Below are 17,050 nucleotides of genomic sequence, written 5' to 3'. Positions count from 1 at the left end.
TCCGGGCGGTGCCGAAGTGACAGGGAAGCACACGAGGTTTCAGTGTGTTTCCAGGGGAAGCCTATGGAACAAGAAGGACCCCTTTCCTCTTCATGAACTGCAGTTTGAGTATACTAAAGTGTGGGGCCAAGGCTGGGCAGTTGATGATTTGGGAGAATGTATCGGATTGGGAAAGTCAGGTAGTGGGGAGGGGGAAAGTGGTTTTTGTAAGGTTTTCAATTTTTTTTTTTCTTTTCCTTATAGTCTTTCCCTATTTTCCTGTAGTTTAGGTAATAAAGTGTTCTTTATGTTCAAGCTAAAGCCTGTTTTGCTTATTCCTGGTCACATCTCACAGCAGACACCAGGGTGAGGGCATTTTCATGGGGGGCACTGGCTCTGTGCCAGGCTCAAACCATGATAATATTCCCTCTTGGCTGTGCATTGTTGAGACTGCAATCTGTGCAGTCTCAAAGAGAAAGGCACAGCTGTGAAAAAGGAGATGTCTTAGATGGGTAGCAAATGAAAAGTGCAGTTTAGAAACAGCCCAGATAAAAAACATTTCAGGCATAGTGTTTCTGGAAATAAGCACCTAGTCTTCCTGGCATGCATAGCAATGGCAAAGAGGGGCAACAATCCAAGGGAAATCCACTTTAGGATGGTTCATCTGCACTTAAGAAACTTTAATTAATCTCAAATAAATGTGGAGGCAGTGAACTTTGAGGCTATTGAGTTAGAAAGATACAGCTGATCCAGTTATTGAATAATTTTGGAGTAATTATCAAACTAGGTGTGCCAGGGAAGAGTCATGCAGACAAGATGCACTCTCTTCTAATCCAGTGGAGTAGAGAAATATGAATAAATAAAAATTAACAGCTCTACTTTCTGCCGCTTATCAAAGTGGGTTTTTAACCTCTCATGTTTGCAATATGTAAACACACATCCATGGGATAAGACCATGACCTCTCACCTGTCTAAATAATTCACAGCATTGGGACTCCTATACCTCTTCATGATCATTATTTCATTAAAGGTTAGCTCCTTCCTCCTCACTCCTTGAAGATTTATTTTTTTTATTGCCACCTAAAATGACATTGAAAATCAGTAACTTGAGAGGTTGGTGGCACGAGACCACAAGACACATGGAGCGAGTGATTTTACAATGACAACGCTGAGCTGTGCCAAACTGCCTTGTGATTAGGCACTGCAGTAATCAGGTACTGGCATTCCAACAGCCCATTTCTCTGCTCCCTTGGGAGCCAGTTACAGGACATGTGGGGCCACTGACATTTTGCCTTGGCCACTTGGTAACAGCGGTGTCTCAGTTATCACCCACAAACCTCTGACCGCACTCTCTGCTGCTTTGTTTGGGACTCAGAAGAAGGAATCCATGCCTTAATACTCTGTGGATACATCTTGGACTATGGGCAGGGCTTAGGGCTTTCAGGGCCGCCTTGCAGATCTCTCCCTATGTGCAGTTCCCAAGTGCAGCACTGCAGGTGGCTAAGGAACTACCAGTAACTTTCAGATGGATTTGCTGGCAGCCAGAAATGAAAATTCAGGACTCTGAAGCTGTAGCCCCAAAGAGCAGTGAGGTGCTCAAAGGCACCACCTTTGTTTTAGCAATGGAGAGCGAGCGAGCGCATCCTTCTCTGAAAGGAACCGCTGCCCTCTGTGCCTTCCTTCCGGCAGCTGAGGAGGACAAAGTCCCAAATGTGTTCTGTGGGCTGGCATCAGTCTGTGCTTCTTGTGCCTTTTCAGCACAGCTCTGCCCAAAGCTCCAGCCACAGCTCACACCAGAGCGGAAAGCCCTCGAGTGCAGCAGAGTCTGCAGGGGCTGTTGACATTTACCTCTCCTCCTGTGGCAGTGTCGAGTGCTCTATAAACATCTCCAAACGTCCTAGAAACAAAACAGAAGAAGAGAAAGGAGAAGCCATTTAGATCTTGCAGTGAAAGCCAGCCCACACAGGAGATCTCTGCTGGAAGTGTCAAAACCTGCGGGATGCAGGAGGACTCTGCCAGAAGGCAGATGATGCATTTTCCTCTCAAGTGCATGGGCACTGGGCCTGTTCCTGAAGCACTGGGGTTCAACTTCTAAAGGGAGTTTGGTCTTTCCTCTTGGGTTTCACTGTCTAACCGGTGTGGTACCTATCCTGACCACAGAGTGTTTTCTTCTTCAAACCTGGGGAAAGACTTGTTCCTGGGAACTGTTATCTCACAGCTTTGATAGGGCGTAATTTGCTCTTTCAGGCAAGCAAGTTTCTTCTCTTTTCATTAGTGTGCCAGAATGATTTTGAGACATACAAAAAATACTAAAGAAGTTAACACAGAGCTGTCCCACACTTGAGAGACAAGGAGACCTTCCAGGTCCTGTTCCTTGATGCAGGCAAGACCTCGGTAGCAAGGCATCTCTGACAATGCCTTCTGAGCCCACTCACAAATTCTGAGCAGCATTGAGAGATGGGACAATCTAGCCCCAGTGTGTGAACATCTTTGCAGCTGGCCTGACTTCACGCTGGATCGACATTCCACCCCAAAAACACCTGGCCCATGGTTGTGCAGGAGTAAGTGCTGTTGGACTCATCCGCTGCCAAGATATTTCAGATGCATGTATTTCACCAGGGGATTTTCAGTGGGGTTCACCACTCTCCCTGAGGGAAACAAAATGCAAGATGCTGACTTTAAAGCAGAGATCCCAGCTTCCAGGAGATACAAAAGGCAGCCCCAGCGCCTGGAGCTCTGAGCCCTTTGTGGTCAGCTGAGTAACAACGACCACAACCAGGCAGACAGCTCTGCAGCACAAGTGGCCAGCACAGAGACTGATTTGTAGAGTCTTTTGAAGAGTTCTCTTGACAGGAAACAAAGCACAGGGACGTGCAATCCCAGGAGAGGAGGACATCTCCCCGCCACAGCCACAGGACACCTTGGCCAGCAGCACGATCTCCAGGGGTGCGCTGGTGCCGTCGGGCTGCGTGAGGAGCGTGGTGCCGTCAGTGGGGCCGAGGCCGTGCCGGGGCTCTGGGAGCCCTCAGCCAGCCCGGGATGCTCTGCACGCCCCGCTCACCCCACGCCCGCTCTCCCCGCAGGGCTCACGGCAGCTCCCACCGTGCCGGGCCCCGGCTCCTCGCCGCCCGGCACGGCCCGGCTGTAGCCGCTGGCCCCGCTCACTCACCAGCTCGCCCCAGTGCCGGATGCGATCCCGCGGCACGCGTTTGATGGCCACCTGCGAGCGAGGGAGAGCAGCGGGCTGAGCTCGCCGCCCGTCCCGCCGCGCCCCGACCTTCTCCTCCGCCCTCCTCCTCCTCCGCCCCCTCCTCCTGCGCCCGCTGCCGGCCCCGCCGCTCACCGGGGCGCCGTCCGAGAGCCGCGTGGCCGCGAAGACGCTGCCGAAGCCGCCACGCCCCAGCAGCGATCTCAGCCGGTACCGCTCCTGCAGGGCCTCCTGCGCCGTCCCTGCGGGCGGGACGCGGCTGTCAGCGCTCGGCCCGGGGCCAGCAACGGCCCCCGAGCGCCCCTCACCCGCCCCGGGTCCGGCATCCCCACCCGCCCCAAGCCCCAGCGGCTTGGGGCCGGAGGCCGCGCTGCCGAGCTCGGGCCGGGGAAGCCGCAGCGGAGGCGGCGGGAGCGGCCGCACCGCGTGTGTCCTCCGCGGGCCATGGGAGGAGCCGGGGCCGGGGTCGGGACTGGACCCTGCGTCGGGTCCGGGGCCGGGCTCGGGCCAGGCGGAGCCGAAGGGCGGCGATGCCGCCCCAGCCCCAGGCACTGATGCCCGCCCGGCAGCGCCACCGCCAGTACGGCCAGAGCCGGGCGGAGGCGAGACCGCGGCGGGACGGCCGGGGCCGGGCACGGGGCAGCCCCGCCCGGGGCCAGGGGCGGGCCGGGGACATGGCCCGGCCCTGCAGGGGAGAAGGAGGCGGGAAGAGGAGAGGGACGCCGGGCAAGGGACCCCGAGAGAAGGGCGCCCGACCGCGGGAGAGAGAGAGAAGAATGAGAATGAGAATGAGAATGAGAATGAGAATGAGAATGAGAATGAGAATGAGAATGAGATTGAGAATGAGAAAGAGAATGAGAATGAGAATGAGAATGAGAATGAGAATGAGATTGAGAATGAGAGTGAGAATGAGAATGAGAATGGGAATGAGAATGAGAATAAGAAGCAGTATTTAGAAGTCTCTGCTTTTTTTTGCTGCTTCCGCCGCCGCTGCCGCCGCTGCGGCTGAGGCACCGGGGCCGTTCGTCCTCGTGTCCGTTCCCCACGAGCCCCACGAGCCCCACGTTTGAGCCCCGCGCGCCCCGGGGACAGCCTCTCCGTCTGCCCAAACACGGGAACTTTGCAGTGCTGAGCGCAGATGCAGAGCCCTGACTCCTGCACACTGGCACAGCGATCCCCTCGCTTGCTGCTGTGCATTGTCCTTGCTGAGGGTCAAACACTGTCGGGCCACCTTCCCTTGGGGTAGGATTCCTACCTGAGCCCAGCACTGCACTTACATATCCAGTGTTGCTTTCCTGTAAAAACAGGGGAAGGAAAGCTGTGTGTGGCTCATGGTATTTTAGAGTGTCTAAAAATCACTAAGTCATCCATCCTAGAGGTGAGGTGCATCTGGAATTACTGGGATGCCACATGGAAAAGGAGAGCATAGAAACAAATAGAGGGAAATATCTAGGATTATTTCTTTCATTTTCATTTCACTTCTGTAAAGCTGTTTCTGTTTTCCAGGAATCTTCTCCTGTCTGCTCTTCCCAAGAATCTCTCATGGAGAGCAAGGTCGAGGTTCTGTAGCAAGATTTGCCACCAGGAAATTATGCCACTGGTGCAATTTTCATTGTGACTGTTTGTGCTGGTTTAGGGCAAATTTTGGGAGGAAATCTCCAAAAGGGGTCTGTCTAGAAAGCAAGTTCAAGCGGCCTCTCCCCCTACTAGTTCAGGAAAAGACTTCACTTGAGAATACTGAAAAAAACCCAGTTTATTTAACAAGTAAAGTATTCAAAAGCATGAAAAATGAATAATATTAAATAAAACCTCAGACAGTGCTGAAGCGATGGCAAATGGAGAAAGTACTTTTTGTGGGTTGTAGCTGGCTCACTCGGTCTCTTCTAAGTCCCTTTGGTACTGGAATGCAGCGTCCCAGAGCTCGGTGGGCCACAGGTGTGAGCTGTTGCCAGTGTTTTTCTGCGTTTTCAGTCCAGAGAAGGTTAAAACAGTTCCAAGAAAAAGGAAAGTCACAGTCCAAAGGAACTTCTCTGCCTAAGCTAGCTAAAACCAAATTGCTAGACCTGGGCTGTGAAGGCACCGGGAAATTTCCAAATCTGGGCACTGACGGTCTCAGCAAACACTAGATCTGGATGGTGCTGGAGTCAGAACCTGGAAATTTCCAAATTTTGGCTTTCTGTGTCAGCAAATCACTGGACTTGGGCTGTGCCAGCACCAGGAAATTTCCAAATCTGGGTACGCGGGCAGCAAACACAAGATATGGGAGGTGCCAGACCCAGTAGCAGGAAGTTGCCAGGTTTTGTATTTCTGTCCAGCAAATGGCTTGGGCTGTGCCAGAATAGGGAAATTTTTGGATCAAGGCACTGGCAGTGCCAGCAAACCCCACATTTCAGGAAGAATTGGATCTGGACCCTTCCCTTCCCTTCCCTTCCCTTCCCTTCCCTTCCCTTCCCTTCCCTTCCCTTCCCTTCCCTTCCCTTCCCTTCCCTTCCCTTCCCTTCCCTTCCCTTCCCTTCCCTTCCCTTCCCTTCCCTTCCCTTCCCTTCCCTTCCCTTCCCTTCCCTTCCCTTCCCTTCCCTTCCCTTCCCTTCCCTTCCCTTCCCTTCCCTTCCCTTCCCTTCCCTTCCCTTCCCTTCCCTTCCCTTCCCTTTCTCCACAAGGTGCCAGAGTGGCTGGACCGCAGCATGGTCTCCTCCATCACCTGCAGGAACTGATGGACAGCAGGCTGGACAGGAGCCAGCAGTGTGCCCAGGTGGCCAAGAAAGCCAATGGCTCCTGGCCTGGATAAGGAATGGTGTGGCCAGCAGGAGCAGGGAAAGGATTGTTCCCCTGTGCTCAGCAATGCTTGGGCAGCACCTCGAGTGCTGTGTCCAGTTCTGGGGCCGCCAATTTAGGAAGGACATGGAGGGGCTGGAGCATGTCCAGAGAAGGACAACAAGGCTGGGGATGGGTCTGGAGCACAAGAGCTGTGAGGTGCAGCTGAGGGAGCTGAGGTTGTTTATCCTGGAGAAGAGGAGGCTCAGGGAAGACAAGACAGTGTCAGGGCACAGGTTGGACTTGATAATCTCCATGGCCTGTTCCACCCTTGCTGATTCTGGGATTCTCTGAAACCACCCTTGGAGCAGTTTCAGGATGAGCCCTGGGCCTCCTCTTCAGCAGCTCCAGCAGCCCAGGTCCCTCAGCTTCTCCTGCCAGCCCCAAAGCCCATCCTGTCAGTCCTGCAGAGCCTCTGCAGCTCCTCCTCACTGCCCAGAACAGGGAGCCCCAGAGCCAGACACAGCAGCCCAGATGTGCCCCCCTGGCCTGGGGTGCCTCTGGCAAGGGAGCAGCAGGAGGCACTGCAGGAGCCTGCAGACAATTCCTGCAGCACTTGTAGGATGATCCTGCTCCCCAAGGGATGTTCCGATGGGGCCAAATCAGGAACTGCAATGGGGAGTGGGGCCGAGAGGAAAGGGCAAACAGGGATGGGCTGTTTGCAGGGCAGGAAAAAAGGCTGGGCAATGGGAAGAAATCTGAACAAGGAAGAGTAAAGAAAGCAAAGGTGAAGCCAAGGAAATGCTCAGGGCAGCTTGGGGGTGGCTGCCAGGCAGCCCTGGCTCTGAGCAACAGCGTATGCAGTGGCACAGGAAACTCCCAGCTGATGGAAACAAACTTTCCGGCTGACTGCAGAGGCCAGGACAAACCGGCTGAGTGGTTTCCCTGGTGTCCCCAAACCCTTGCTGGCCCCAGGGGCTGATGGCATTTGTGCTCCCTCAGGTTCATGTCCCCACACCAACAGCATGGGGTGCTCCCCCTGCTGTGTGCAATGCAAACAGGGGCTGCTGAGCCAGTGCTGCCCTGTCTGTGCCTGCAAGGATGGGGCACCTGTGTGAGCTGGGAGAGAGGCCAGGGCTGCAGAGGGGGGATGTTGTTGGCAGCTCCATCAGGACGCTCTGGGATGCTGCCCTGTGCTGTGCAGCACACTGGGGATGGATCAGCCCCTGCTCTGCTGCTCCTTCCCATCTGCCCCAGGGCCCTTGCAGAGCCCCAGCCATGCTGTTTGCCCCCAGCCTGCCCACGGCCAGCCTGGGGCTGCTCACAGGGCTTTTCTGTGCTGAGCATTGGCCTGGGTGTGTTCTTGAAAGAGCCTGGGCAAGGAGCCTGGAGCCCCCAGGCCCTGGGCTGAGGCGTCAGCGCTGCCCCAGCAGTGCCCATGGCCTGTCCCTGCTGCAGCCCCAGCACTGCCACCCCCAGGGCTGTGCCCGGCCCCGAGAGCACTCAGGCCCTGCAGCAACACCAGGGCCACCAGGGCAGTGGGGCAGGGCCACGGCAGCAGCACTGGCAACACCAAGTGCTGTTGCTGCTGCTGGGCACAGCTGCTGGGTCAGCACTGATCTGCACACAGACATTGCTGCTGCAGCTCCAGAGAAGGCAACAAAAGGGGAATCTGGAGAAAACTCTGCTGGGAGAGCCTTTATTCTCTCTAAAGGCACTGAGAGAACAGCTCCTCGTGTACACAGTCTGAGGCCACAGTAAAGGTTGAAAGAAAAAAAGAAGAGAAATGGCACAAACACTGACCTTCCTTTGTTGTAAATAATAGATAAAAAAAAAACAAACCAAAAGAAAGACAAAAACAAATCGATGACCAAACCCACATAGTATCAAACATCACTTTTATTACAAGTCATTTGCAGAATTTGGCAACCAGTTTAATGCTTCTGAAACCATCCCGTCATCAGTGTCCACACTGCAGCTTTGAGCTCTTGGTTCCTCAGGCTGTAGATGAGGGGGTTCAGGATTGGAGGCACCACCGAGTACAGAACTGATAGGGCCAGATCCACGGATGGGGAGGAGATGGAGAGGGGCTTCAGGTAGGCAAAAATGACAGTGCTGATAAACAGGGAGATCACGACCAGGTGAGGGAGGCAGGTGGAAAAGGCTTTATGCCGTCCCTGCTCAGAGGGGATCCTCAGCACAGCCCTGAAGATCTGCACATAGGAGAAAACAATGAACACAAAACAACCAAATGCTAAACAGGCACTAAAAGCAAGAAGCCCAATTTCCTTGAAGTAGGAGTGTGAGCAGGAGAGCTTGAGGATCTGTGGAACCTCACAGAAGAACTGGCCCAGGGCATTGCCATGGCACAGGGGCAGGGAAAATGTATTGGCTGTGTGCAGCAGAGCATTGAGAAAGGCACTGGCCCAGGCAGCTGCTGCCATGTGGGCACAAGCTCTGCTGCCCAGGAGGGTCCCGTAGTGCAGGGGTTTGCAGATGGACACGTAGCGGTCGTAGCACATGACAGTCAGAAGGAAAAATTCTGCAGAGATGAAGAACATAAAGTAAAGGAGCTGAGCAGCACATCCTGTGTAGGAGATGTTCCTGGTGTCCCAGAGGGAATTGTGCATGGCTTTGGGGACAGTGGTGCAGATGAATCCCAGGTCGCTGAGGGCCAGGTTGAGCAGGAAGAAGAACATGGGCGTGTGCAGGTGGTGGCCGCAGGCTACGGCGCTGATGATGAGGCCGTTGCCCAGGAGGGCAGCCAGGGAGATGCCCAGCAAGAGGCAGAAGTGCAGGAGCTGCAGCTGCATCGTGTCTGCCAATGCCAGCAGGAGGAAGTGCCTGATGGAGCTGCTGTTGGACATTTCTTCATTCTGGACATTTTGAGTTGTTCAAAGACAACAATTTAGACAACATACCTTCAGTCAATCCTATGCTATTTTCTTACACAAGCACACAAAAATTGCTTCTCTTCTTTTGGGGAAATTTCATTTATCTTTTTTTTTTTCAGTGTAGTTTTGGGTTGCTAAGTAACTGTGTGTTTTTTAGAAGGGACAGAAGAAGTCCTGTTCTTAGCATTGCTCTCACTCGGAACACTGGGGAGCCCAGAGGGAAAACAAGGCTCCCTGTTGCCCAGTGCACTCAGTCCTGCTGGTCCAACACAGGTGCGCTTTGGTCATTTCACCTCTCTCTAGTAACGGATGTACAAATTTAAAACTGCATGTAACAATAACGTGGCCTTTCTGAACAACCCAGTTTCAAAATCACTCTCTTCAACTCTTCTCTCTTTCCCTGCGCAGCTAGACATGGAGGGATGCAAAGGGTTGGTCTGGCGCTCTGCTGCCTGGAGTTGTGCCTACTGAGAGCTGATTCTCTCTACCCAAGCCTTGTCCCTGCCAGCGCTGCCAGAGCCCAGCCCAGCCCTGGGGGCTCAGCTCTGCCCTGCACACCGTCCCAGCAGAGGGACCTGCCCAGGGGCCTCTCCCTGGCAGCAGGGCCTTAAGGGCAAGGAAGACAAACAAAATGCTGCAAGCCAAGGCACTGCTGCTGCTGTCTGTAGGGAGAGGAGGCTGAGGAGGCACTTTCTGAGGGAGATCTGAGGCCCATCTGCTGATGTCGAGGGTGACAGTGCAGAAGTGTCAGTGACACAGCCAAAGCTGACAGCCCCTTTCCCTTCCCTTAAGGAGAAAGCTGAGAGCAGCCCTGGCCATGCAGCACCATCTCCAGAGCAGGAGGAATTTGCCCTGATGGGGGTGGCTCCTTCCACCTCCAACTTCTCCCCTGCAGTGTCCATGGGGAGCTGCCAGGCAGGCTGAGAGCTGCCCCTGGCAGGTGGCACATGCCCTGGGCTGGCCAAGAGCCCTGAGGGCTGCAGGAGCTGCTCTGCAGGACAGTCCTGGGCAGCTCTGGCTGCAGCTCCAGCTTCACCCCCTGCAGCCGTCCCTGGCAGCAGGAGCTGTCCTGCCCTGTCCCTCTGACGGTGCCCAGGGCAGCCCCGCACTGCAGCACATCCTCCTCCTGCTCCTCCTCCTGTTCCAGAGAGAAACTGGGAGAGTCCTCCTGACACATCCCCCAGGCTGTGTGGTGTGCTGGCTTCAGGAGATCCCTCCAGGAGCCCAGGGGACATTGCCCTGCACGCACACACTCACCATGCACAGGGCTGTGAAGATCTTTCCCCAAGTGAAGTCTCAGCTCAATGTCTTCCCAATCCTGATTGTCTTCAGCCTGTCTCTGCCTGGCTCCTGTCCCCTCAGTGCCTGCAGGCAGAGCCCTCAGTCCTGCTGGGCTGGGAGAGGAGCTGGTGCTGGGAAGAGCTGTTCCTTTAAAGCTTAGCAGCACAGACACAGCACAAGGATTTTAATGAGCCTCTTGGGTCTTTCGTGTTGCTTACATCAGACTCAGTCCCTGAGAGTATCTTCAAAAAACTTCTCAAGAACTTGAAGCGAAATTTACACTCCAAAGTTTATCAAGTTTTAATGGGTCCCTCTGAGGGACACAACTGAGAAAGTGTCCCCAGGTTCCAGTTAGAGCAGAACACTGGACGCAGTGATGTGATTTATTAAAAATACATGGATATTGATCTAGTACCGATATCCAACAGTGATGGACAAAGACTCTCTAACACTTTAAATTTAGAAAGTGTATGTTTATTGCGATGCTGGGCAGTGTGCGTGATAGCTGGGACAAGGAGGCAATGAGGCCCCAGGCCTGCATGGGCTACTTGTTTCCTGCTCCTGCCTCAGGCCCAGGCCCAGCAGCCATGGCCAAAGTGCTGCCCAAGTTGGCTCTGGCAGGGCTGTCTTGCAGCTGCTGCCCATCCCTGTGCCCTGTGCAGCCCAGGCTGTCCCACGGTGTCCCTGCCCTGCGCCTCTGTCCCTGCAGGCTGTCGGCATCCCCCGGCTGCCCCACCTGGCTGGGCCCTTCCTTTGCTGACAGCTCTGCCTCCTGCCTGCCTCTGCCTGCCCACACAAAGCCTTGGGCTGACCCAGACTCCTTCTGGGGGATGTGTTGCACCACAGTCCTGCCCCGAGACAGAAATTCCTATCTCCTCAGGGCCAGTCTTGGCCTCCCCTTCTGTATTTGTGGTATAATTACTCTGTCTGGCTGTTTCCTACTATGGAGAAAAAGCTTTACCATTTCTGAATCCACCCTTCCAGCCCTTCCAGGTCACTCCTGTTTTGTCCTCAGTCACTTCACACCTGAGCCCTGGGCCATCAGTCTACACAGGTTATGTCCTTGAGGCCTGCAAACCCCAGCTTGGGAGATCTTTGGGACCTCTCTATGGTGTTTTCAGATGAAAACATTCTGTTCATAGTCTAAGAATACCACTAGAGGCCAAGGCCAGGCTAACGTGTCTGTCCTGGCAGGTTTTGTCTTGCAGCACTCCTGGGATAGATGGAATTTTGGCTGCCAAATTCCAATTTTTGCCATGGCCTCTGGACAAGAAGGCCATTTTTTTTTCCACAGGAAAGAAGGCACACAGCCCTGCTACTTCTGAGGCAGATGAGATGTGGCTACCACAGGCCAAGGCCAGGCGGAGCTGGCAGGTTTTTTTCTGGGTATCTTTCCCTTGCATACAGGAAATTTTTAGGGGAGTGTACCAATTTTGTCCATGGGTGTCTGAAAAGAGAGACAGTTCTTTCCGTAGGAAGGAAAGCATGGAGCCCCAGTGTTTCATGGGCAGATGAGAGGCAGCCCTTGACATTCCAAGATCAGCCAGACCTGTCAGGTCCCCCCTGAAAGGCCACATGAGCCAGAGCTTTTCCATGTTCCTCTCATTCCATGGGGCCCCACAATGTCCCAGTGGTTCCCTTGCTTCCATGAGGCCCTGAGGTGTCACAATGACCCCGTGGTTACACAAGGCCCTGAAGGGTCCTAATGTTCTCCATGGTTCCACGAGGCCCCACTGAGCCATGATGGTCTCTTGGTTCCATGAAGCCCCATGGTATCACCATGGTATCTCAAAGTGTCACAATGGTCTCCATGGTTCCACCAGGCCCTCACAGTGTCACCGTGGTCTCCATAGGAAGGAAACAACCAAGCCCCAGTGTTCCAGGGGGAGATGAGGGGCAGCCACCAGAGTCCAAGGGCAGCCAGATTAGACAGAGCTGGCAGATTTTGTCTGGGAGCCAGCCTTGCATATAGGAAATTGTAGAGGCAGAATACCAGTTTCATGTCCCGTTGTCGGCTGTTTTGATGGCCTACAAAGGCTCGGGATAGTCTTGGTGGCAGCCTGCTCCCCAAAGGACAAAAGGAGTCTTCAGGTTTTTTCGGTCTTCAGTGTTTATTAATTTTTTATCTACAGTATCTTCTCTCGGCCCGACAGAGGTCCGCACAGCACGTCAGCCATGAGCACACTGCGTGCCCTCGGGGCGGTCAGTTATCTTTATACCCAAAACTACGTATAAGATATTTACCTTTTCCCCCCAATACCTTTCACCCTTATTGACAAGTGTACCTGAAGCCCCAAAACGGATAGCCTTCAAGAAATAATGAGTTAAAACAGGGAATGCGAAACATTTGAGGAAATCACAGCATTTAGGAAACATATAGAGCAATAAATCGGCTAAGGCATGAAACACACTGACAGGAAAGAGAGATAGGGATAGGGGAGTTGATGGGCTAAGCATATTTGGAGCCAGCAATGTCAAACTGACCCTAAGGGCCCTGCCAAGCCATGGGGACCAAGCCAAGTACACCAGGAATTGGCCATATTAGGATAGGAGTTCAAAAGTTTAAGGAGGAAGACTCATCGGGTGCCCCCTGCCCGAAGATGAAGGCCACCGGAACGACCACCAAAATATTCCTCAAACGAGAAGTCTCCGCCCATGCTCCGCCTACACCATGCCTTCTATGAATATGCATGCAAAGACATGATTATGCATGAGATATGATGTAACTCTATATTCAAAATTGTATAAAAGGGCTTGCTTTGTCATGAGATACTCAGAAATCCCTTTTGTGATTTCTCCGACGCGTCGCAATAAAATACCTCCTGTCTATGCTGACTTAATTGAGTCTCTTAGACAGTTATTCTCGCCTTTTGGGGCAAAATTCGGCAACATACCTTTAGTAAAAACCAGTGCCAAAGTGCCACCACCACCACAGAAGATGGAAGACAAGAAGAAGAAGAAGAAGGACAGGACACGCCCCAATTCCTCCATGTTGTCTCCCTAACACCCCCCTGTACCGAAATTCTAAACCCTGTGTTTCACACCATAAACAATCTATCTCTTCACCATTTATCCCCTGTGATTCTCCCATCCTCATACAGATGATGTTTCCTGTGCTGGGTCAAAGTCCAACCACCAGACACTTCTGGCCACATTCCAGGATCTCCGAGCCCCCCAAGGGTTGTCTCGGTGTCTCAGCACATCAGGCCTGCTGTGCTGAGATCCCACAGTTTCAGACATGGACATCTGGATGAGAAGGACGTTTTTTTTCCCCTAGGAAGGAATGCACGGAACACTGGTGTTTCAGGGCCAGGTGAAAGGCTGCCATCCTTGGCCTAGGCCAGCCAGACCGCTCTGTCCTGGCAGCTTCTGTCTGAAAGCAGCCCTTGGGAATTTTGCTAGTGGAATCAAAATTTTGGCCATTTCTGCATTGGTAAGAAGAACAGTTCTTTTCCATTGGAAGGAAGGCACGGAGCCCCAAGTGTTTCAGGGGCAGAAACAGAGAGAGAAGACTCCTGAGAGGCCAAAACAGCCAGACCTGTTTGTCCTGGCAGCTTTCATCATGGAGGAATCCATGGACACATGGAATTTAGGAGGTGGAATCTCAGTTTTGACCATGGGCACCTGATAGACATGGATGGTTTTTCCATAAGAAAGAAAAGTGTGAAATCCAAGTTTCTTGGAAGAAGATGAGAGGTGACCACCCATGGGCCAAGAGAGCCCAATCTGTCTCTCCTGACACCTTTCATCTGGGGGAAATCCTTCGATGTAGGGAATTTTGGACGTGGAATCTCAATATTGGCTGTGGGCACCAGGACAGGAAGGAGAGTTCTTTTCCTTAGGATGGAAAGCACAGAGCCCAGCATTTCAAAGGCAGATGAGAGACAGCTCTTCAGAAACCAAGGCCAGCCAGACTTGTCCCTCCTGGCAGTTTTTGTCTGGGAGAAATCCCTGGATATAGGGAATTCTGGAGGTGTTTTCCCAACTTTGGCCATGGGTGCCTGGATGTGAAAGGTGCTTTCTTTCCCATAAAAGCACATGGTCCCAGTGTTTCAAAGGCAGATGAGAGGTGGCTCCCAGGTGTCCAAGCCAGCCAGATCTGTCTGTCCTGGCAGATTTCATCTGAGAACAATCTTCGCATATATGGAAATTTGGAGGAGGAATCCTGATTTTGGCCATGGGCACCTGAAGGAGGACAGTTCTGTCCATAGGGAGGAGAGCCCAGAGCCCCAGTGCTCCAAGGGCTGATGAGCAGCAGCCCTCAACATGCCAGGGTCAGCTGGACCTGTCAGGTGGCCCCAGGTGTCCCAGCCAGCCAGGCCTTGATGCCTTGAGAGGCTGCCTGGAGCAGAGGCTGGACAGTTTTACAGGAATAAAGTAAGGATTTATTAAAAGGCCTTCAAAGGATACACCTGGGGCAGTACAAGAGCCCAGCTGAGGGTACACCCAAGATGGACAATGGGTCACACGTTTTCACATTTTTATAAGTTTTGGTCCACTTCTACATTGAGGCTAATTATCCAATTACAGCTTCAGGTTGTGAAGTCCCATCCTCCCAGTCTGCTCTCTTCCATTTTCTTTTTGCACTTTTTGGGCCTGAAGGTGCTGCAGTGTCCTTGGCTCTCTTAGGTTTCTAGGTTTCCTACTGCAGTTATGGAGAAATATTTCAAAGAGCTTCTAAAAAAATGCACTCCTATTTTAAAGGGTATTTCATTACTGCTGTCTTTGGAGCAGAGACAATTGCAGCATTCTGTGATTGATACTGACCTAGGGTCTTTCCTCAGCAGCTCTGGCCTGCTCACAGAAGCTGTGCCTGGAGCTCTGACCCAGTGTGGACAACCTTGCTCCACATTGCCCAGCCCCATCCTGTCTGTCCTCACTGCCCTGGGCCCTGCTGTGCTTGCAGAGCTGGCTGCACCCAGCCTAAGAGGGGTTTTCCCTTTCTGGGGTGTTTTGAAGCAATCTCATACTCCAGAGTTTCCCCACTGAGAACATACACACTGCTCAGGTGTGTGCCAAGACCAAGCTGTCACCAATAACCTTCCTCTCACCCAAGGCAGAACTGTGCAGGAAATGTTTTAGACCTTTGCACTCCACGGTTCCATGAGGCCTTGCTCTGTGGCAATGGACTTTTGGTTCCATGAAGTTCTGTACTCAACAGTGGTATCCTCAGTTCCAAGTGTCACCATGGCCCTTTGGTTCCATTGGGCCCCGCTGTGTCACAATGGGCTCCATGACTCCATGATTAATGCAAAAGCTTTGCATAAGCAATGAGAAACACCATGGTCTCCTTGGATCCGCATTGTCGCAACGAACAATGGGTTCCATGAGATCACAAACTGTCCCAATGGATATTTGGCTCCATGTGGCCCCTCTGTGTCACAAAGGACCCTTGGTTCCACCAGGCCCCACAGTGTCACAGGGGTTTCCTTGGTTCCATCTGCCCCAAAATGTCACAGGGTTTTCCCTTTTCCTGCAGCAACCAGCAGCAAACCCCTGTGCCAGGGTCAAATGTCTGGCAAGAAGGAGCAAGGGGGAACATTTGGAGTGATGGATTTTGCCTTCCCAGGTCACAGTGATGTGGGATGGGGCCCTGCTGTCCTGGAGATGGCTGAACACCAGCCTGCTGATGGGAGGGGGTAAGAGACAACAGCCTCTGTCCATGGAACTGCAACAGCAGAAAGGTCAGGAGATGGCTGGGTTTGAAAGACTCTCACCAGCACAGGAAAGGTCAGCCTAGGACATTTTCTTGAAAGCTGAAATTTTAGACCATTCTTTTATACAGACATGGACCACCAAATACCAAGTTAAAAAGCTTTGACTTTCTCTGTGCCCTGAGACCAGCTGGAATCTTTTCAGTAGTCTGTGCTGTTCCATCCCTTGCTTAGGGCTTCTCTTCACAGGCAGGCTCTAAAAGCAGAAGAAAACAAAACAGTGGTGTAAGGCGCAGCACAAAGAAAGAACCAGGCTGATCAACACCACCCTTGCAGTGACATTTCCGAGTGCTCCTCAACACCCTGGGCTGAAAACAAACCCCACTCAGGGCAAACACAAGAGCCTCACCCAGTGCTGAGCACCAGCCTGAGCCCAGAAGGGCCTTGGAGGAGGTGGGGGCAAGCCCCAGGCCAGGCTCCAAAGGGGCCTTGGGGCTGGGGGCGATGGCACTGAGTGCCCTGCCCATGTCCCCCTCGGCCCTGTGGTACCACGGGGCCAGAGCCCAGTGCTGGGGCTCGGTCCCTCCTGCTGCAAGGGTGCTGCCCAGGGCTCCCTGCCCGCTGGGGCCGGGCCCGGGGCCTGAGGGGTGGCCACCGCCCGCTCCAGTGCCTTGTCCGGGCTGGAGAAGGGCTCAGGGCCGGGGCAGCGGCGGTGGCAGTGTTGCTCCTCTGCCCGGGGCGTTTGTGCTTCAGCCGCATCAGCGTCAGCTGTTATGAACAAGTTCATAGGTTAATGCAATTAGAGCTGTTATTCTTAATCTGAAATTGTAATAAGTTAATTGTGTTAATTAAATCGTTGTTAAATATTAAACCTTTAAGTTACCACCACTGTTAATCCCCTTACCTTACTGGTACCCTTGTTGCATCTGTCGGGTACTGCCTCTGCCGCTCCCCAAAATGGTGTCCGGTAACATCCCTGGGAAAATATGCAAACTAAGACAGTCAAGAAAATCCAATGAAAGACCCTAAAAACAACAAGCTGGCCGAAGATTTAAGGAAATAAGCAATGGGTCCTACTAGCGAAAAGTTCTCCTACTCTGTTGTGGTGTGTTGCAATGTCCTGTTTTACCTTCTCCCTTCCCCCTCGCCCCTCGCTGAGTGTGCCCTGTCAATCAGGCTAACATACCAGCAAGGCGTCGTGTCATTGGTCCCTCAGGCCTGGGGGACATTGGCCCATATAGGGGTCCCTAGTCCCTTGAGACCCTGCCCCTTCACCTGGT

The 17,050-nt window shown here is 53.1% G+C and overlaps 1 protein-coding gene and 1 pseudogene across 1 annotated transcript; one reads left to right on the top strand and one right to left on the bottom strand.

Moving 5' to 3' along the window:
- LOC141729581 (uncharacterized) overlaps positions 1-17,050 on the top strand; it is a 425,427-nt pseudogene that overhangs the window by 86,547 nt on the left and 321,830 nt on the right.
- On the bottom strand, positions 7,876-8,808 carry LOC141729602 (olfactory receptor 14I1-like). The gene has a single exon (XM_074544306.1). It carries the CDS (start codon positions 8,806-8,808, stop codon positions 7,876-7,878), a length of 933 nt encoding a protein of 310 aa, XP_074400407.1.

The sequence above is a fragment of the Zonotrichia albicollis genome, chromosome 7 (assembly GCF_047830755.1).
Source record: "Zonotrichia albicollis isolate bZonAlb1 chromosome 7, bZonAlb1.hap1, whole genome shotgun sequence".
Taxonomy (NCBI): Eukaryota; Metazoa; Chordata; class Aves; order Passeriformes; family Passerellidae; genus Zonotrichia; species Zonotrichia albicollis.
This window is presented reverse-complemented; position numbering and strand designations above follow the sequence as displayed.

Excerpts from the sequence above, each read along its gene's own strand:
- LOC141729602 (XM_074544306.1), bottom strand. The coding sequence starts at position 8,808 with ATGTCCAACAGCAGCTCCATCAGGCACTTCCTCCTGCTGGCATTGGCA.